Source organism: Callorhinchus milii, unplaced genomic scaffold (assembly GCF_018977255.1).
Source record: "Callorhinchus milii isolate IMCB2004 unplaced genomic scaffold, IMCB_Cmil_1.0 Scaffold2, whole genome shotgun sequence".
Taxonomy (NCBI): domain Eukaryota; kingdom Metazoa; phylum Chordata; class Chondrichthyes; order Chimaeriformes; family Callorhinchidae; genus Callorhinchus; species Callorhinchus milii.
In genome coordinates, this window is record NW_024704743.1 from 39,050,572 (window position 1) to 39,073,565 (window position 22,994).

Below are 22,994 nucleotides of genomic sequence, written 5' to 3' on the forward strand. Positions count from 1 at the left end.
GTTCTTTTGTGCCCACTCAACCATTTGTCAGCTCTTAATTAACGCGAGAAGAGAATTGAAGAGAATTGAGTGAAATTCTAGAAACACACAAGAATCTTCGACCCAAAACAACTTACAGCCTAATTGAAATCCTTTCATTCTCCACCACGTTTGATACATTTGTACAGCTGAGGTTACTGAGGTGCGTAATACACAAATCTTTCATTACCCTTTTCAAGCCTGAACTGCAAGGCTCAACAAATAGTGACGCGTTTCGTTAACATCCATCCATGGGAACCTTTTGCAGAGTGCAATATTCCACCCAGCACACCTCAAATCTGCAGGTCTGTAGTTGTTTTCTCTCACAAAATAAATCTCTTTAACAAGAGGTGCAACAGCATGCAGGAAAATATACTGACCCAACATGCTGCAAAATCACCCAAACTTGTTACTTTACTGCCACCTTCTGGTATGTATTGCCTTGAACAGAGAAAAAGTAAATACAAGGCTGAAATAGTCCTGAGAAGGAAAACTCCAATCTGTCATTGCAACCGGTTTAGCCGTTGAGCTTTGCACACTGACTTGAAAATGTTTGGTTTAACTTTTCAGTTACATACTTTAAGCAGGACCAACATTTAAGGACTTGTATCGTATATGTACTGTTCCATACATTGAGAAGCTGAAACGTTTAATAGAGTATTTCATAACAGAATCAGAATAAAGTTACATTAAAATTAGCAAATGTTTTGAAATTTAGGGAGTAAAGAAGTGTTGCCAGTGATTTTGTCAGATCATCTCATCATGTGGCGTCCTGTAATTTTGTGGTTTGAGCACTCGCCTCGCAAGCGAGAGAACCTCAAATTGATTCCCAGGAAGAGCAAAATGTTGGGCAAGTTTACTTACTCCACACGCCTCTGTTTACCTAGCACTGAGTGGGAACCCACTTGTTAGGTGATTGGTGGATCGTTTTCTGGAAATAATAATCCCTTAAAAAAATAATAATTTGGTAACTCAATCCACGACTGTTTGTGGGACACTGCTGTGCGAATTGGCTGCCATGTTTCGCCCACAAAATATATGGTCAGTTCACTTTACAGTATATTCTGTGAAGCACTTTAAGATGTCTAGAAGATGTAATAAGGCACTATAACAAATGCAGGGATTATTATAATTATTATGTTACTAGGGTCGAAACATTAAGACTCGTATCAAAATGACAATTTGCAAATCATTAAAATCCAAACGAAAGGCAAGTGAGCAAAATGTTTCTCACTGCCATTCTGTTTAGGATCTTCTGAACCTTTTCCCCTGTTTTGACTCCTAACTCTTACATTGTAACGATTTCCAGGGTTATAAAATATTCACAGAATATACAGTCAATTCACTTTACAGTATATTCTGTAAAGTGCTTTCAGACATCTTGAAGACCTGATCAGGTGCTATATCAAGGATTATTATTATTATGTTATCATATTATTATCCTGGACTCTGTTCATCCTCTCTCTGTTGGAAAATTTCATCTCCTCCTTCATTTTATCAACAACACAACCTTGCTGCTCCAAACAATCCTCTCATTTTCCCCCAAAACATTGACCTAACTTTCCTCCTTCTCATCATGGTGTTTTTAGAACTTATTGCACAGTCTGTTAATTTAACTCATTCTATACCAAGTTCTCAAAAAATATGCAATTTCTTATCTTTCTTTATATTTCCTACCTCCTACAATCTATACAGCATAAAATCAAAGCTTGTGTCATCTCACTACTTCTTGATATTCTATTTTCTTTTATATCCTGTTGGACCTTCTTGGGGCAAACTTTGTAGGATTTTTGTTCTTCACTTTTATTGTCAATGGACAAACAGTAGTGGCTAAATAGTTCCTATAATAGACACTGTATTGAATATCTAGCTAAAACTTTTATTTTGTAAGTGAAATTAAATCAAGCTACATGATCTAGTCATTTGGCATGAATGGGATGAATTCTCCTGCTCCCACCAGTTTCCCCCTCCTGCCTTGAAGTTCTTGATTCATACTGGGATACAACTCTGTGACATCAGCCAACTTACAGTTGAATCCAATCACAACCTTACTCGACACCCAGTTACATGCACTTTCCGGCAATTGGGGAGGGGGAGCATAGGATTGCAATTGAGAGGCAATCTCAATTGCTGCCTGAATTTTCCCTTCCATTTTCCAGATGCTAAAACCAATCCTACTGCATTGTTAGCATTATGGCTAAGTTAATAGTAATAATAATCCTTGCATTTGATATAGCCCATTATCACGTCTTCGAAACATCTCAAAGTGCTTCACAGAATATTCTGTAAAGTGAATTGAATGTGTGTTCATCTGACTCAGGACAGAACAGAAATTTAACCTGAGACTCTCCAGGTCTGTGTAAGTCACTCGTTGGCTGTGGCTGTTAGCACCACTGGCTGTGGCTTCGTGACTGAAACATGAAAGGGAGCTACAGTTAGGATGAGTCTGATCAGTTGTTGACTCGGCACTAGATGGAGCACTTTACACTGAAAGTATAAGAATCTTACTTGCCTGCTTTTGGCATGTCAGAGCAGCCCTCGTGGCAGAAATAAAAATTGGAACCCAGTAGTTAAGATTGTCAGATAAGGGAACCAATGCCAAGATATCTGCACCTGAATTGCATTTTTGCTGGCATCATTAACCGTCAATACATATAATCAGTGAATGCTGGAAGCAAAACTGTCAGAACTGTGATCACAGGAGGTTTTAGAAAGGCCACCCTCACCCTTTGTGAGTAAGTGTTTTCAGTTGAGGGAACACCTGAAAAGTTAATTCATTTCCTTCCTTTTGATTTGAAAATAATAGGTACAAAGACATTAAATACCATTATGTGAAATATCTGGACTTATCTCTCGCCAGCCTGGAGTATAACATATCTTTTTTCAATATTGATTCTACAAAGTGTGATTTTTCCACAGATTGGCTACCTCATTTTTGCTATATTTTAACAATGACAATTTGACATTTACTTAGCTCCTTTAATGTTGGGAGGACATCTCAAAGTGCTTCACAGAACCACTCGGAAGCCTAAGCTGAGAGTGGAGGCAGCTGAGGAAGGTGGAGGGAAAATGTGACCAAAAGCTCGGTCGAAAGGAAAGATCTTAAGGCACGTTTTAAAAGTGGGAAAGGAGGGGAGGAAGCAGAGGGACTAGAATGGCTGAAAGTTCATCCACTGATAAGTGGAGGGAGTGGCCAGAGGCGGTAGGGTTGCAGGAAGTTGCACAGGTAAAGGGGAGGTGGGGTGAAGGATTTGAACACGAGATGGGGAGTCATGGAGCTGAGCGAGGATGGGGATGGTAGGCTCACAGAGCCTGATGTAGGAGAGAACATGAGCTGCAGAGTTCATTTCAGATGTCAGAGCAAAGGGAAAACTGGAGGCTCCTAGTATGATGCACTTCCCTTATGATCTTTGATCCTCATAATCTTTTTAATGAATGGGAAAACTACCAGCAAAGGTATTTTTATGAGACTTCTGTTCTCTCTAAATTATTTACTTTGTAGTTTAGATCCTATTTCTCAATTGACCCTGAAACATGAACAACATCCAATATCTTTTCTATTAAAAGTCTGGAAGAGTGCTTCTGAAATGAAGTCGCACCAACCACTTGGTGGTGTGTTCTGCTTGCAAAGTAAAGTCTACACTCTTCACAAAGCTTTCATGTCTGCTGTTTTGTTTGCCCACACTTTGACAAACTGACCACCTTGAACAAGACTTTATTGCCAACATTAATTTCCACTGTCTGTTGTTGTAGAAAGTCCAAAATCTGTTTGTTATTATCTATTTCCCCTCATTGCAGTCAGGGCCGCCAAGNAAAAAAATGATAGTTTTGAATCCAACTTCTAAGAAAAAAAATACAATGCAATAAAGAATGCCTTGAACCGGTTTCCTTTTCTTTGCTTCCAAGTAAACCCCAGACCACATTTAAAAGTTAGCTGATCTCATTAGATCAATAAGAACTAAATGGTTTTGAAGAATATTCTCTCCTATTCCTTGGCCATTGTCCTCACATAATGTACGCAATCACATTTTCTTAGGAGTCACTGCAATGAGAAGCCATGCTGACTTTTCCCAGCTGGTCTTGGACCAATTGGGATTGTCCCCTCTGCTGCCCAGATGAGATTAACAACGGTTGAGAGGACAACACAACCCTTTTTATGTTAAAGATGCTGTTGTTCCAATACCTGATTATATCTCTATTGTATGTTATTTATTTCAATAGAATTTTCTCAATTTAAGATGACACCAGCAAGAGAGAACCAGAAACAATAAATTCACCAAATACTGGAAAAGCGCCCTCTTCAATTCCCCCCCCACATTGTTCAACAGGGCTAGGAATTTTTCAAACACTGAGTATAAAACATTGAAAGAAACAGTAGTCAACCTGCACTACTCTAAAAGTTATAACCTAGTGACACAGTAGTTCCTGTCAAGTGATAACGTTGTTGTATTTCTGTGTGTTAAACACTGTTACAATGTTAATAAAAAACAAAGTTCAGATCAGCATTTCTCACGCAGAGTCAGTCCTTGGTTATACAGGGCAACAGAGTTATTAGGCACCTTGCTAGATAGAGTATGGTTTTTAATAGGAGTGCCCTGTGGACCCAGACTTTTAGTGAAGACAAGCTGACTTCCTACGCTAAAAAATGTCTGACAATTGGGAAATCAGCTCACCACAGTCATTATTTCCATGATGTGCAATAATCACTGTGCATAGGAAGCATAGGAGCCACGCAATGTTGGGATAGTGCTTCATTGTCTGAGGTTGCCGTCTGTCAGAAAACACATTCCTGACCAACCTAGAAAAAACATTGTCAGTGAATCGTTGTTGTTTAGTCAAGAAGGAAGAAAGTTAAATGTTTTATATAAAACAGGCGCCGGATAGTCTTTTAAAAAGGTGGAAAACAACATCAGGGTTCAGACAGTGACGTTTATGTTAGTGCTGCATTCTTTCAGTTTACTTCATCCAAACAATGGTTCTTTTGCAACATACTTCCAGAAATGTGTTGTTGCAATAGTTGAACTCAGGCTAATTCAAGCTCCAGAAAGTACAATGTCAAATACCGTACTTCTAGAACAATCTTTAATTAGCTATAATATAGATAACCACGTCATTGAAATATCTCAAAGTGCTTTACAGGATTAGCCAAATGCGGTAGTCAACTTGCGCACAGTCATGTCCCACCAACAGCCATGAAGCGAAAGATCAATTTTTTTTATCTGCCAGATTGGTGACCAGGACACCAGGTAATAAACCTTCTCTTTTTGAATAGTGCCTTGGGACGCTTAATGTCCCCCTGAATTGGCAGATGAGGTAGATACGGGGTTAAACATCTCATCTGACAGACAGCAACCTCTGACAATGAAGCACTCTCCCAACATTGCACCACCACCAACAATAACAAATTTACATTTATAGAGCGCCTTTTACGTCGGGAGCACGTCCCAAAGCGCTGAACAGTCAGGTTTCGGGGCCTGAGCATGGAGGAGGGATGGTGTAGGGGTGAGGGAAGGCAGAGAGATGGGAGGGAGACCAAAGGCACGATTGAAGAGAAGGGTCTTGAGACCGGCCTTGAAGGAGGCAAGGGAGGAAGCGAGGCAAAGGGACCGTGGGATGGAGTTCCAGAGTGTGGGACAGAAAGGCTGAAAGCCCGGCCACCGATGGTAGGGTAGGTTGGGTGGGAGACACGGAGCAGGCCGGAGCCCGATGAACGGAGGGAGCGGGCAAGTTGGTAGGGAGTCAGCAGGTCAGAGAGGTAGGAGGTGACAAGGCCATAGATGGCCTTAAAGTTGAGGATGAGGATCTTGGACTCGATCCTCTGGGGGATGGGGAGCCAGTAGAGTCAGCCGAGGGTAGGAGTGATGGGGTCACGGAGCCTGGTGCCTGAGAGTACACCAGACTGTCAGCCTACATTGTGAGTTGAAAGTCCTGATGTTGTACTTGAACCCACAGCCCTCTGTCTTAGAGAAGTGAGCGCTACCAACTGTGCCAGGCTTACATCGCAATACTATTGGAACAGACAGGATAAAGGCAAAATACAATATTGATACCAGTATCAAAAGTCTCATCTCTCTTTTCTAAGCACAATAAACATTTTATTTGCAATTCACATACCCAGTTGCTAAACCTTGAGATCTCTTTGAATTTTTAAATTCTATTTTCCCACTCCAATGAAATACGACTTGCAGGCTTACACATTCAGCTATTAACTTCTTTCAGATCATTAATAAATAATGGAGACTTAAACATCAAATATTGGCAGATTCCCAACTGCAGAAAAAGGGTGAAATGATACTTGGTGGGGTTCTATGTGCTATCAGCAGAAGACCAGCCATAAATATTTTACAATGCAAAATAGAATATAAATTGGCTTGAGTGAACTTTGTGCTGCAGAACGTGTAGGACTTAGTGAAACTTATATGCACAGAAACACAACACTGCACCTCACCAAGGGAGAACTTTCCCTTGTATCTCAGCACTACCACGCCAGTATTCTACCTTGGTGGATGGAAGCAATTGAACTTGGGAGAAAATGGTTGTTCATGATGTTTTGCCCACAAAATCTACTGTGAAGGGCTTTGAGAAGTCTCAAGTCTCAAAGGAACGTAGAAGGTTATGCTTGAAGGCATAGTTGAGGAAGGGCAGGAGGAGGCTCATGTGGAGCATAAACCGTAGACCAGTTGGGCCGAATGGCCTGTTTCTGTGCTGAGTGTATATTCTAATGTATTTTAAAGATATAAGATGCTATATCAAATGCAAGGATCATTATTATGTTAGAAGATTGGTTTTTTTCAGGACGGAATTAACTGTGAATAATAACTACGCTAATGGACACATGTCTTAATTTTGCAAAGCTGCACAATAACTGCAATGCTTCCCACAGTTTTTAGCACTTTAGATATTAACAGCATGCTTAAAAATGTCATGCAGAAAGAAATTGATGGAATAGAAGTCATGACTAGGAGCTGTGGAATTCACGGCATGGATGTTGACCACTACATCAGTCTTACGTTGCGAGCCTTGTGTAAAAAAACAGCCATGGAGGAGTTTAGTTTATTAGTCAAACCAAAAACATAGGTCAAAAACAATTTGGATTCCAGAGACACTGTAGCTGAGGTATTTTCTCAAGTTATTTTCTCATTTCAGTGATTTACACACAAATGGGTTTCATCACTACCATACTCAAATGTACTATTTGATCCTGTATGGTTATTTGATGCACTGGCTGAGGGGAACATGGATGCACCATACAATGAGGTCCAAAAGCTGTGGTGAATTGCTAGTGGAGAATCTTACTGATAGCATGTCACAGCTGACTAACGGATCCCTGCTCCCAAAGTGTTCTAAGTTCGCTTTCAAATGATTTTGCCATAACACGATGACTGGTACCAGCATGATTTCCCCTTACAGTACAAATGTATATTTATATGGAGCCTTTCACGTCGGGAGGATGTCCATAAACACTTGACACTGCTGGCTGGCCACTGACTCAGTCACTGTTAACGAGTTCCTTTGTAAATGTTTTTTTCAATTCCCACTGTGCAATTATGGGTATTTAAGTTGCTTCTAAACTAAAGTAGTAACTTTCCTACAGTCAACTTTAGTTTTCCAAAATAAATGTCTTTGAAGTCACAGTATGATTTTAATGCTGTTTTTAAAAATAATAGACACTATATGTATTTAGCAGGTAAAGTACATCAGCATTAGTAGATCACCCCACATTCAAATCAGTCATCAAATTAATTCTGACAAGTATTACAAATTGTACAATTTATCCCAAAATAAGATTTATAAAGACAATAATTTTTAAGCATGATTTTTTTCTGACTGAGTACCATTACCAACTTAGACAATATAGCGTGAGCTTACCCTGCTAAAACTAATCAACTCACACTACCAAGGTCCATAACTCCACCAATACAAAGAGAATAGCCGGCAGGAACTTTATACAATTCACACTTTTTAATCTAGGTTGACAACCACTCCAGGATAGTCTCATTTCAATAATAATAATAATAATAATAATCCTTGCATTTGATATAGCGCTTTTCACGTCGGGAGGACGTCCCAAAGCGCTTCACAGAATATGCTGTAAAGTGAGTTGACTGTATATTTGTGGGCGAACGCGGCAGCCAATTGCGCACAGCAATGTCCCACAAACAGTCATAGATTGAAAATGACCAATTTATCATTGTTTTTGTTTTTTGGAGGGATTATTATTAGGCTCTGTGTGGAGTAAGGAAACTTGCCCAAGGTTTCGCCCTGACCTGCCTGGAATTGAACTCAGGTCTCTCGCTTGCAAAGCAAGTGCTCTAACCACTGAGCTACAGGACTCCAAATTCAAATTCAAATGCAAGGATTATAAATTAAATCCAGCAAATAGAGGGATAAAGGTGAGAGGGAGCAGGAGGGGTGGGGACTTATGTGGAGTGTAAACATTGGCAGGGACTAGTTGGGCCAAATGGCCTGTTTCCAATGCCATATCATTCTATGTAACTGTGAACTAGCATTGGGCGAGGATGTTAGCGCAACATTTTCTACATAAGATAATTTATTGGGAAAGCAATTAATTTATTGGGACTAGCCATTCACATAGGGCATATCATCCCTTTCAGCATATTCACAAAGTGAGACATCCTCTGATGACATACTGTGTCAAGACACTCCCTGGCTCATTTTAAATCCCACAATGGATTAGCAATTGACTACATGTCACTTGCTGAATCAGCATAATTTTAATTAACCAATTCCATATCCATCATTGAATTCCAGATTGGAAGTAATCCAAGAAGTAACTGCTTTTAACTTTGTTTGCATGTCATTTTTTTTTAGTGGGGCGGGGCGGGAAGAAAGAGAATAAATGGACAACTGAGGGAACTGAATGTGTTGCACACAAGTGGACGAGTGGATGAATAGTCCACAGTGTTCATATTACTACAGCCCTGAAATGATTATGAGTTAGACTTTGGCTTGTAGGATTAACAGGAACTAAGTGGAAAGAATTCTTGCCCTTCCAAATCCTGCTGATAAGCCAGGCTAACTGGACTGTCATCAGCAGTGCCCTAGAGTACTGCGGACCCGCCTGGACCAGGAACTGGATGACCGACACTGCCACAGAGGTCTCGATTGTGACATTCCATTGTCAAGCACGTCAACTTGGAATTATCTCAGTCTCAAAGAGACCATGACTACCTCCCCCCAAGGAGATCAGTCACGAATTAGCATCTGACAAACACAGGTTTGAACCCTCACTAGATGGATGGCAGGTACCAGGAATTCTCTGTGAGCTTTCTGATGCATTGTAGAACTCTGCATGAAATGTGTGAGAGCATTGCCACCATCCTCCTGCCCACATGACGGACAAGCATCCCTTCCCACTGAACTCAATGGCTCAAGCAGTTAGAGGTGCGGAGCTTGAGAAGCAGCCGCTTACCTCTCTGCAAACCAATCAAAGTGGATTCCAATCCCCGCCACTATTCTGGCCATTGCCTCTCTTCCTGGTAATCCATTCCACCTTTTCATTCATTTCTGTAAAAAAAGATTTTTTTTTCCTGGTGTCTATGTTAAAATTTTTCCATCATAAACCTGAGTTTGCATCCCCTTCTGTTGCTACCTTTGTATATCTCAAAAGTATTGTTATGTGTTAGTATCTTACATACTTCCATAAAAGGTCCCACTTAGAAAAGTCCCTTCTTAAGGCTGAAGAACACTTATGTATGCTGCTTGTTCCACAAATTAGGCCCTCAACTCTTCTGTCAATGGCAGTAATTTCCTGACAATCTTACTCAATACCTATATCTGACTGTCATAAGGTATGTTATGACACAACAAGACTGATATGATCAGACTCTTATCCTGCTCTCCAGACGCACACAATGGTCTATTGAGCATGGCACCAATACATAACTGGTTCTGTGAGTGGGGTATTTGAACTGCCCTTTTATTTCCTAGGAATAGATGTTCATTCAATGAACTTGCATGGATTACACCACAATCATTAATCTTTCATCAAATGTACTGAGATATACCATACCAATCGGTGACTCAACTCCAGACACAATGGAACTAGCTCCATGAACTTTGCATAGTGATTTAAATTATGAAACAGAATAGTTACAGTGGATATTTTTTCAAGGCTATCATTTCCTATCAGAGATTTGAGTGATAGGTTACAATACATTATATGAACTTTGCCTGACATAACTTCCTTTTATATAGTATCTGCAATATTCAAAATCAGCTTGTGCTTTATTCGTGTGATCAACAGAACTTTCTGCAACATATTAATGGCATATGAGGATGCACGCGACTCTCAAATCCATAAAAATAAATGACATTGACAACTCTCCCACAGAGAGAGAGGATCCCTGGGTTGGTGGCTCAGCTGTGTTCAATTAGTTGATAACAACAATAAGCCCAAAACCAAAAAACTTCAGGGGTCTTGAGCAAGATTCACACTTGTGACAATTTTTCTAAAGTATGTGCAAATATAATAATCCTTGCATTTGATATAGCACCTTATCACATCTTCGAGACGTCTCAAAGTGCTTCACAGAATATACTGGAAAGTGAATTGACTGTACATTTTTTGTGGGTGAAACGCGGCAGCCAATTGCCTTCAGCAGTGTCCCACAAACAGTCATCGTTTGAGTGACCAAGTTATAATTTTTTTTAAGGAATTATTACCCCTGGAAAAGCGATTCACAAATCGATTAACAACTGGGTTCCTACTTACTGCTCGGTAAACAGAGGTGTGTGGAGCAAGGAAACTTGCCCAACATTTTGCTGTGCCAGGAATATGTAGACATCCAGATTGTTGTGCATGTATGAACCATTTTATATAACAGCAATAACAATAATAGAGTAATAATAGGGTAAATAACAGTAATAGAGCCCGGGGGAATATCAAAAAAGTTTATCTCAACCTTTCTCACAAGAATACATGAGATTCCAGATGAAGAAAGCCACTTGAAGAAAGCCTTTTGGACTCATCTCTTCCAGAACACCTACCTTAATGTTCCCCCATCCCAGCATCAAGTTACTTCTTAAATGAATCCAGCATTCTGACCTCAACCATTCTTTCTGAAAACCTGCTCCAGTAATTAACTATCCTTTGGATAAAGAAATACTTCTAAGTGTTTGCCCTAAAGTTGTTCTTTGCAATCCTTAACCTGAGGTAGGTTGGTTTCTGGAGGCAAACTTGTATTATAAAAGCAGCATTGGTGTTGGGGTTCAAAATTGTCACAGAATATAACACCAGCACCAACTGCATCATAGCATCCACTGACATCCTTCCAGGATAAACAGTAGCATATTACAACAGCAACATCTTGCATTTAAATTGTGCCCTTCATGTGGGATAGCATCTCAGAACACTTAAAGACTACATTAGTACCATGTGTCATATTGTAAAGTTAATCTTCATCTAAATAACTAGAATTCAAAAGGAAACATATTTTTACAACGGATCAAATGAATGAGTATTTCTTAAATAAGGTCCCCCTCCCAAAAATGTCTCTTTTCAAATAGATTTATGGGGTCTTTAAATGTTCACCTGAAAATCGATGGGACCTTGGTTTATCATCTCATTCGAAGCGCTGCACTGTCAAGCTAGACTACAAGTTCAAAGTCCTGATGTGGCATTTAAACCCCCAACTTCTGCCACGGAGAAGGAAGGCTGGCACAGCGAAGTAGCAGAATGAAACTTAAGTGCAAAGTGGAAAGAGTATACATTATACTCCAGAGCCGATACCGAGGAAGGATTTGAAGGTACTCCTCCAATATAGGGGTTCTGATGACCTTTTTAAATCGCTTCTAGCTTTGCTTTCACGCTATTATAGTGTCACCTAAGCATCCTCATTAGAAAATGACTCATTTGTGAAAATGATCGCTGTACCATAAATGCATTATTTTCTCTTATGCACAGCAGCATGACTCTCCACAGAAAAGAAAAGCTCTTGGGATGACATTATAGTAATTGAAAGCTCACATTATCGAATGGAATACATTTATATTTCATAAATGTTCTACTAAGAGTATAGCTGTCACAAAGGCCTTCTGCTTCTACACTACATCAGAGAGATGCATTTTTCACAATACTCATAAATTCACAAAATTGTTCTGCACAGTAAACCCTTTACCCTCAGGGGAACTATTTAAATAGGAATGGCATCAAAAGATGATCTCATCAATTATTGAAACACTTTACCTGATAAGAACACATTGATTGTCGTGGCGTTTCCATAGGCAGCGATAACACTCATTAGCAATGGCAAAGATGTGAGGAGATATTTCACCCAGGTGGTACTTGCTGTACTGTTCCATAGCGACTTTATCATAGAGTCCTCGAATGGGCTTGTAAGGATTCACCGATGCTAGAATGGAACCTATGTAGGTCTGTAAAGGAATTAAAAAAAATGGATTAGTTGGTTGCCTCGCAGTTATTTCTGTCTGCACCTAACTTTAAGCTGACATGTCACAATCAAAGTATCTTTAAATATTGTAAATTATATTGTGGCTTGGGGAGGAGCTGAGCAGGATCTCCATGGAGCTGAGCTGTCTTTAAAGTGATTTGCCTGACGATGGAATGCCAAAATAGAATCAACCCTCTGTAATGATTTTAGTAGTCCAGTTCCTGAGCCAGGCAGGTCCACAGTACTCCAGGGCAATGCTAATGCCCGCTCAGCCAGCCTGGCTCATTCACAGCACTTGAAGGGGCAGGAATTCTTCCCACTCGGCTCACGTTAACCTGCTCAGGCCAAACCCTCATGAATAGGATGGTCTTTGCTGGACATTCAGTGGGAAGCTTGCCAGGGAGTGCTCTCAACAGCAATCCATGCATTTTGTGAACTACAACAATACTCCATCACACACATCCTTGGGTCCCCAAGCCTCGACCCTATCACCCTACCCTCGCCCGGCTCCACTGGCTCCCCATCCCCCAGAGGATAGAGTTCAAAATCCTCGTCCTTCAAGACCCTTCACGATTGCTTCTTCCTACCTCGGTGACCTGCTAACCCCATATCAACCTATCCGCTTCCTCTGCTAAGCAGACTCTGGCATGCTCCACGTCCCCTGCCTGGCCTGCTACACCATCAGCGGTCGGGCCTTCAGCCTCTCTGCCCCCATCCTTTGGGTCTACAATCCCATAGTTCCTTCACTTGCTCCGTCCCTTGCCTCTTAAGACCCTCCTCTTCGACTGCACCTTCGACCACTCTCCTACTGCTATCCTCCTTGCCCTCCACCCCTCCTGATCCCAACCCCCTGCTCTGGTCTAAATCCCTGACTGTCCAGTGCCTTGGTACGTCTTCCTGATGTGAAAGCGCTATACAAATGTCATTTGTTGTTGTTGTTGACTCTTATCAAATTGCCCTCTAATATTCCATGGAATGACGTAAGCAGGTTGCATCCCTCTTTGGAGAAAGTGTGCACTCCATTCCAGACACAGGGAAATTTCCAATGTGCTGGTAGCATACATATGTGGAACTTGGTAGTCTGGTTTGGATAATAATAATAATAATAATCCTTGCATTTGATATAGCGCTTTTCACGTCGGGAGGATGTCCCAAAGCGCTTCACAGAACACACTGTAAAGTGAATTGTCTGTATATTTGTGGACGAACGCGGCAGCCAATTGCGCACAGCAATGTCCCACAAACAGTCGTAGATTGAAAATGACCAATTTAATTATTGTTTTTGGTTTTTTGGAGGGATTATTATTAGGCGTGTGGAGTAAGGAAACTTGCCCATTACTCTTAGTCATGATGATGAGCTTCTGCATGTGTCAGACACTGGGCCTGACCAAAAACAATTCTGGCTGCAATGCACAGAGTAATAGGAATTTCTACACAGACAGCTTCTTGGGTACGGCAATAGGAATCACCTTTGGAATCCATAAATGTATTCTTTTAAATTAAATTCTTGCTCAGTTTGAACAACTACAGTGAAGGTGCAATATCCAGTCAAAATCACAAAGGAGGAAATCGGAGCATTACAAAGAGGAAGAAAATAACAACTAATTGCAAGTAATGTACATTGAACATTGCAGGTAGTGCAGGTTTATTCTTTGCAACTAGTATTTTCATTAGATCAAACTAGCACACATAGCCCACTGCAGGGGAGGTGTAAATCGAGTAGATACAAGTAAATAAAACATTGAGACAGACTAAAAGTGCCTAAATCATGGCAGCCGTAAAACTGACTGAAATGAGTTGTCCTCGAATAACCACCTTCAACTAAAAGCAATATGTTCAGCTCAAAACTACAGCTTGCCCAGACTATTGACACAACAGAAGAGCTTTAAAATTAATGATCACCATCAACCCCGTCATCCGCGTGATATCCAACTTTCATATGAAAGTTAAAACCAAGTCATTGGAAAATGACACAGGAAAGGCCTATTCCTCCCCATTCCCCCCTTCCGTATATGAGGGGATTAAATGGTCAACATCAGAGAGAGAAGTGTAGTTAGAATGTTTACGCTGGGCATAAGGCAGAATGCGGGAGTGGATTTGATGAGTCGGTGGTGTGCTCTTCCCTTTCTATGTATCTATAATGCGTGAAGCAGAAAGTTGTGAATATGTTGATGGTACAGTGGTGACAATGTCTGACTGACTACTCTTAAATTATAAGCTTTCAGTCATATTCTAATCCGTGTTCACAAGGTTCAACCTCTTCACACACCAGCACTGAGTGCAACAATTGCACCAGTTTGCAGCAGTTGTTGAGATGATTTGTGAAAATCCTCTTGGTAGCCCAGTAGCTAAATATCATCTTTGGAAGAAATTACATTTATTCTGCATGCTTTAAATTAATGTGAATAAGAAAGGCCAATCAAGCAGGCATCTGATGTACATCTTCAAAGCTGGTTCCTTAATCCAAGTATTGAAACAGACCACCATCAAATCACAGAATACTTTCATCTTCTACTATCGCTCAAACAGGAATTTTAGTGCAGTCATTTTCCATTAGCAAGCATTTATTTTAGATCCTATCATTTTTAAAGCAGATGTGACATGGAAACCGATGAAAGATTAAGTTACAAATTACCGAAGTGAACAGGACACACAGGTGGTAACAAACAGTTCAATCGAAGGCACCCAATTCCAGTATCCGATTTACAGTACAAAGCTGCATGGATTCACATTCCTACCTCTAAAATAATTTATGCAGTTTTACCGGCAAAGTGGTGAAATCGGTAGCGAAAAATCATAGTCCCAACCCAACAGTTCCCACAGTGCAGCAATTACACTAGCACTTAATCGCAAGTGGGCTGAAATTTCAGTCACCATTCATGTAGTGCCTTTGGCAATGTTGACAGCTGATGGGATTTACCCATTATAATAACACATCATCAAGGACCCTGCACACAATGTTACTGCTTTCATAATTTTTTTTGAAAATGGGCATAGAAACGCTGCAAAATGTTTGTACATGTAAATTGCACTGCGGCATTGGTTCCACAGTAAGGGAAGAGGCATCCTAATTGCAAATAAACCGCTAATTGCTAATAAAACTCTTCTACTGGTGGCTAGGGAACGGTGGGTGTATACATGTGCATGTGTGTGTGTGTTTCTAGACATTTTTATTGTACCCTGTAATTAGAAAACTAAAAAACAACAAACAATAAATAGTGACTAACAGGAGTGTATGGAACAAAGGACACTCCAGGCACCAAGTCCTGGAACAAACATAAACAATTATTGTGTAATTCTTTATAGTTTGGTCCGCACTGCCCTGCTGACAATAGCTAGGGTATTAATCCCTTCCAAAAAATAAATAATTTGGTCACTCAATCCACAACTGTTTGTGGGGACACTATTGTGCGCAATTGGCTGCCGCGTTTCACCCACAAAACATATAGTCAATTCACTTTACAGTATATTCTGTGAAGCGCTTTGAGATGTCTCAATGGCATGATAAGGCACTATATCAAATGCAACGATTATTATTATTATTATTATTATTATACGCATTTGCCTTGTTGTGCCTAGTGCTGTTACTGGTGAAAACGGAATGAAGATCCACCTCAGAAGATGGTGGGATGCCTATCAATTATCAACCACACAACACTGTTCATATTGCAACACTGCTCCCGAAGACAAAGCCTCCATCAGTCACAGTGTTGTGAACAAAACTCAGCATTAACCAGCCTGAAAACCCTGTGAAATGGAGAAAAGATTTGTTTCATTGACATTTCAAAGTTTGAATCTGTTTGACAAGCAGAAGTTGTACAGTCACTTCCTCAAGTTAGATATGTCTTTATGCTTTATGCTGGAAGGGATTTTCATGCTGTAATTATGTATTTTTGTACAAACGATATGCCTGTTGTTCTGAAATATTGTTTCGAATGGACCCATCAACTGCACAGCATGTCCTCAGATGCACCAATCACTTGAAGTGTGCTTTGCTCCATACACTCATTCGCTTTTTATACCGAAATTTTTATGAGTGATGGGAAATGACACTGGTTCTGAAACTATTCCAAAACTGCAGCAAATTGCCCTGCCTGAAAATGATTGAAATCCAATCCAAGCAAATTACTTCTCCCATAGTAAAACCCCACCTTCCCCTCAGATTAGTTTGGGACCGTGTTTCCTGTAGGCTAATATAAATGTCTGATGTGAAGCTTTGAAGGAATTAAATCTCAATATCACTGTCAGTGCACGCATCAGGTGGGTAACTTAATGCTTTCTGAAGCACCGATGGATTTGGGGCCCCTCAAGCTCTAAAGCTGCAGGTATTTAGATGGGATCATCAGCGTTCAAACTGAATGAAACATGAAGAGATATGAATATATGTTACTATGTAGAAATTGTTAGTCCTATTAATTGTTAAAGATTTGCATAAGGGGGAAAACACAGAGGGCAGAGCATTTACCTTTGCAGCCTCTGCCAAGTCTCAGACATGACTAACTTGTTGACACGGTCCCAATCACTCCCCACAACACACACAATTCCTCTTAGAGTCACTTCCATTGACAAAGGGGCACATTTTCCATGGGTCGTGGTATTGCATAGCCATTCATGGACAGGACTGAATATTTGTAAATCCAGTATGAATCCAAGCTTGGCATACATCGTGTTTTTTGATGCTTAAGTCTTAAATATATATATACATCCTCCTTCCTGAAGGAATTAAGCAGGCAGAGTCTCTTTGGAACTGAACTGGCTTTGAGAAAATAATAATAATCCTTGCATTTGACATAGTGCCTTATCACATCTTTGAAATGTCTCAAAGTGCTTCACACTACTGTAAAATGTTGTGACTATGTATTTTGTGGGTGAAATACGCCTGTCAAAGCCTGGCAGGTCTGCAGTGTTGAAAGGCAGAAGGCAGGCTTAGAGGTGCAGACGTGTCCTGTAAGCCTCGATGTATGCCAAGCTTGGATTCATACTGGATTTACAAATATTCGATGGGCAGGGAGTGTCCTTTGATAACCACACAAACACTACTTGCAAAGCCAGGATCACCTCAGTAGTTTTACCAGCTGAGCTAAGCCGGGGGTTGGGGGATGGTGTTATGTACAAGCATGAATGCAACTCGTGATGTAGAAACACCCAGAAAGGTTTGGAGAGTACATGATGTGAGCATCCTCATATTGCAGATGTTGTCTGAGATCTTCCTTTCTTCAGGATCCTTCAGTGGGACTTAAAATGATGATCTCAGCCCCCAACCCACCCCCCATCTGAACAATCTTGCAATAGGGCTGGGGAGAGTATACGGTCCATGTTCGTTCACCAGATTGGCACTAAATATGATTCCACTGCTGCAGGAAGAAATGTAAAAGGCCATTCTAATGGGTAGAATCCAATAAACAAATTGCTCACATCTTTAAAATTCAAAGATGAGGACATTGCTGCCTGAACAGCAAAAGCAATCCATTATTAGTCACAGACTGTTCAGGCCAACTAGTCGTTAAATATTGGATGCAAAGCCTTGCAAATGCATTACCTTGTGGTAATTATCACATCATAAACCACAAATCTCCCACCCCCACCCCCGCCCCGCTGTGTCAGCATGAGCTTGACGTGCTCACATCACGTACCATAGGATTCCTGTCATGAACTCAACTGGATGCAGAAGTGTTGTCAAACGCTTTACTACACCAAATTGTCCTGGAAAAGATCCCAACTCCATCAGTAAAAGGGTTTTTCTACTGAAAGCCATTCATCTTTCTCAGAGTTACTAAGCTTATGCAAGTTTTCATGTGCATGCATTGGACAGTAAATCTTGTCAGGCCATTTGACTGGGGATCAAGAGGTATCACAGCCGAGCCTGAACTGGCTCCCACTGACATCCATGCAGCAGGATTCAGGGATAATTATCAGGAGCAGAAACCATGGGCAATGTTTCCCTTCATAACCCAGGGGCGTTGAAGTCAAATGTAGAGCCAAAACTCCTGTCTGACTAATATCAGCAAACTCAACACAGACCTGGGGATTGAACCTGGAAACCTTCTAATTCTGCACGGCTCAGTTTCACACTGGGCAGTCGCTGTGGCAAATGAGCCATGGCATTGGGCTTGATGTGTACACACACGACTGCAACACCTGACACTTGGAGATACCCAGAATGTCAAGTGTGTAGCTGATGAAGGTGAAACAGCGTTGTTTAATGCTTTTTCCAGCCAGCATGTATAACAATAATATTAGCGGAGAATTTTATGCTGGCTTAGACTCAACACCTCTGGGAGAGATAAATGTCTCGCTGCAATGCTGAATTCCTAGTGCTGCTGGAGTTGTGATATTTCCAATTTGTTACAATTAAGGTTTTCAGCTCTGCTGATGCCAATGGTTCCTTATTTGCTTGGGTGCTGTTTGTACTCTCCTGCCCCACCCTCTGGAATTCCGTCCTGCAGTCCCTCCGCCTCGCCCCTCCCTTGCCCCATTCAAGACCCGTCTCAAGACCTTCTTCTTTGACCGTGCCTTCGGTCACCCTCCTTCCCCCCCTGCCCACCCCACCTCTTCGATCCCAACCCCAGCTCTTCCATATTTTCCCCACTCAATTTGTATTGTTGTCCTTAAGAATAAAGGCAGGAAAAGCACAATGTCTCTTAGAACCCGCTTGTCCAACTTTAAAAATGCATTTTATTTTGTTCCTGACATACCTAAATGTAGTGTTTAAAAATAGAAACTTTGCAAAAAAAACAATCTAAAAGTGTCATTAACATGATTAAGGAAAATTGGCTCTAAAGGAGGAGACCTAAGTATGAAATGACATAGAAATTGAGATATAGGTATTTTGTATTGCTGTAGAGACCGAGTTTGCCAGTGGAATACATCAGCACATTTTCCACTGAACTGAACTTCCCTTTGCTCTAAACTAGGCCTGCTCTTCGGCCATTGCTTTTAGGTTTCATTGCTGCCAATTTAAAAATCGTTAATTCAGATAATTTATTGTGACAGCACATCACATTTTATGCAGGTTTGACTTGTGTTTACCACTGTAAAATGGACCACTTTTCTCCTACAGTTCAGCTGTCTCGCCTAGTTTAGTGTTCGAGAACTGCCACTGATGGACCGACTCAAACTTTTCTTTATTCCACGCTTCATTAAAAAACACTGAAATGGAATGGAATTTAAATGCTTAATCTTCTCCATGGGGATTCCACCAGTTGACTTCCAGCGAGATCTCTGCACATGTTGATCCTGCTTTCACTATCATCCAAGTATCTTATTCCCAAGAAAGTGGCAGTGTCACTTCAGAGAACCAAGAAAATATCACATTGCTTCCACCACTAGGCATGAATGATGTCCTTGAAAACAGTAACAAAAACTTTACAAGCTTTTGGAACCTCTTGTTCAGGCTGTATGAAAAAGATTTTAAAACATGGTAAAGAAGTAGGCTGTTTTTTTGACGTCGTAAATAAAACATAGAATCTTTTTTGGTTATTGCAGCTGTTGTACAATGTCATGTACAAAAAAAAACTTTGCCAGGACCTCCTTTCCTCCAACAACACGATTCTCATGAGCTTCAAAATTGTATTAAAATTCTGAAAAAAATAAAATCTAATCTTAACATTTTCCAGAAATGCTACTGTGAACAGCTGATGTTGAAACCGTGGTTGGATACTGATACAAGGGGTTGCACAATTCAAAAGTGTGCTTGGTCTATTAGGAAGCGTGCAGATGGTGGTAATCAGTTCCAGGCAGGAAGGCTATGAACTCGGCTCTACAGAATGTCATTCCCTTCCTCTCCCCTACTGAGTGATTCTGAATTTTGACTGGTTGCCAAATGCATTCCATGCTCCCGACCTTTTCTCCAATAGAGTGGTCGGCCCTCTTGATAGCCCTTCTGTAATGACAGACAATCTACTGCTGAACACTTGCTATTTCAAAACATACAGCTCCCTTGGGGTTAGAAAATTGGACAGATTCAGAGGCTGAGGCCAAGCTTAAACCATAAAAAAATTAAATTTAACGAATGTTGTTGAAACTTCTGGGTTTCTCAAAGCTCAACTGGATTGGATTTACGAATTTGAGCTTCTTTGAACTGGATGATAAACATGTTGCTAAAACTAATAGGTGGCGAATAGATTTATTCCTCCTTATATCCAAAATGACCAAACAAAACAGCTGTATTTGCTCAACTAAAGATTTCATTAAATATTTCCTGAGATCTTTGTCAGAAAAGGAATATCCTTGAGTGACAATAGCAAAACATTTTTTTTGCCACTTCTACATAATGAGCAATAGTTAAAGTTCCGATGTTAGCATCTGAACTGTAAAAATACTTTTCTTTAAAGGTGTACTGCCTTTTTGAAGTACACTGACAATTCGTTTTCAGCTTGTTTGTTTGCCAATACATGACTTGAAAGTATGAGTCTCACTGAAATGAAATTGCGACTTCTGTTTTGCAAGTCTCAAATTACAAAACTAATAAACAGTGAGCTTTGAATCCCAAACTGACAATGTCTGTAACAAAGCTGTCAGTCAAGAACATTTTCCCCACTTGTCAGCCATTCTTGGATCTTGCTGACTTGGATTTACAATTGATTTAATTTAATATTTAAAAAAAAACACATCAATCAATTCACAATTCACTGTTTGTGAAAGTCAAAATCGTAAATTTGCAAACCATAAATTGAAATTAGTGCATCAAATCCCGTTTGAAAATATTGCATTTTAGACTTTACAGTGATGCATTTTAATCTTCACAACATGTTTGCGATCAATGATTAAAATGTGCTACCCAATAAACATTGTGTTATTGCAGAATATGCCTGAATTTACTAGCTTTGGGATCTTATAGTGCCTCATCTGTAGGTAATTTCCAAAACAGTATTTCAATAAATTAGATTAATAATTCCATTAAAAGCTGATAAACACCTTTCATTGAATTTTAAATATAACAGCAATAAATCACAAGCTGGTTCCTTGAATTTTAGAGTTACCTGTCAGTGCAGTGAGAAGAAAAATATAGAAGACTGATCAAAAGTGAGATGCTTCAACAGATGGCGAAGAGACTCTTGCCAAATAAAGAGCAAGATAAAAGCAGCTAATGAACCCATCTACTTTAAATGTAGGCTGCCAATAAAAAGACTGGGAGATGTAAAGTTGTGCCACTTCAAAGCAGCATTTCTAGCCATTAACACAGCTAGCCATGGCATGTGCCAAGCAAAACATGCAGTCACAAAGCTAGGATTGGATTAATCCCTTCATTAGGTTAAAGAGTTGTTTTGTTTTACAAGGAGATCACGTGAAGCAACAATCTTGCATTCTGGAAATATAACACATCAGGAAAGTAGAGCAAGAATGCATATTGAGGGAGCCTGTACAGCAGCAGGATGCATCCACAAAATGCATAACATTTGTCCGCAAAACACATAAGAATTATGTTTCACAGTAAAATCCAGTGAAGTGCGTTAAGATGTCCTTCTGGCATGAAAGGCACTATATCAATTGCAAGCATTATCTTATTATTATCTCTGTATTGGAGTGCATGGCTCAGATTTTATAAATAGTTATTGATTCTGGGTAATGGAAAGGGGAAAATTATCTGCACTAAACAATAAAGAGGGATAAATGTTACTCATATTGTGGTGATTTATCTTTGCTGATGTTTATCATCACAATATGAAAAGTGTATCCATTATGTATCATTAATTAAATACGGGTAATTTTCTTCCTCTTCACACCCACTTGCCACCCAATAACGATGAGCACTGTAAAAGGTATTCCCATTCCCTCAAAAATCTTGAACTCCAGGTAAATTTTGCATTCTTTCACAAACATACTCAGCGGCATTAAAATGTAAATACTGAACCATACAGTCTAAATGCTCTGACATTCTTTTCAAATATCAAGTGATTTAAATGATATGCATTTTGCAATCTGAAAGATGTAACAGGAACTACAGAAACCATCAAAGGTTTGCGAGGAGAGGTACTTGCTTAAACTTACATAGATGTAGTCCTGTTTATAGCGTAAGTGTAAATTGTGCATGATGGCCCCTTCGTGCAGCTCTGCCAAAGTCGCCATATCCTCGACTCCCTTGATACTGGAGGGATGCATGGTCACCACTTTTTCCCTGGTCAGGGCGCTTTGTTTATATGTGAATACCTGTATAAGAAAGAAAAACAAGAAATATATTAACCACATGAACACGATGTGTTCAAAAACTCTCAATGTTTCCTAGATACAAAATATTAATCCTTGCATTTTGAGTTGCATCTTTTCATGTCATCGAGACAGGATATGCTGCAAAATGGTGCCACAGTGTGTATTTTGTGGATGAAATTGGCAGCCAATTTGCACCCAGCAATATCCCACGCCAACCATGGAGTGAGCGAACAATTTTATTTGGGGTTATCCGGTAGCGTTGTTTGCCTGTGAAATATTATTGCTGTGCAAGATTTTAACAAAAGCCATAAATCGATATGAATTACACAATTTATTTAAGACATCACAAATCACCCATCGTCTCTGAGATATTTTACAAGTTAGCAACACAATTTGTTGTTCCACATTCTTGAA

At 40.1% G+C, this 22,994-nt stretch overlaps 1 protein-coding gene across 1 annotated transcript in view; it reads right to left on the bottom strand.

Annotated features, from left to right (window-relative positions):
- The window catches only part of myo10 (myosin X), a 156,917-nt gene that overhangs the window by 62,451 nt on the left and 71,472 nt on the right, over positions 1 to 22,994 (bottom strand). Inside the window, exons 4-5 of the mRNA XM_007901716.2 lie at positions 22,422 to 22,580; positions 12,227 to 12,414 (exon numbers count right to left, since the gene is read on the bottom strand). Coding sequence (XP_007899907.1) covers positions 12,227 to 12,414; positions 22,422 to 22,580 — 347 coding nt within the window. The remainder of the gene's footprint in view (positions 1 to 12,226; positions 12,415 to 22,421; positions 22,581 to 22,994) is intronic.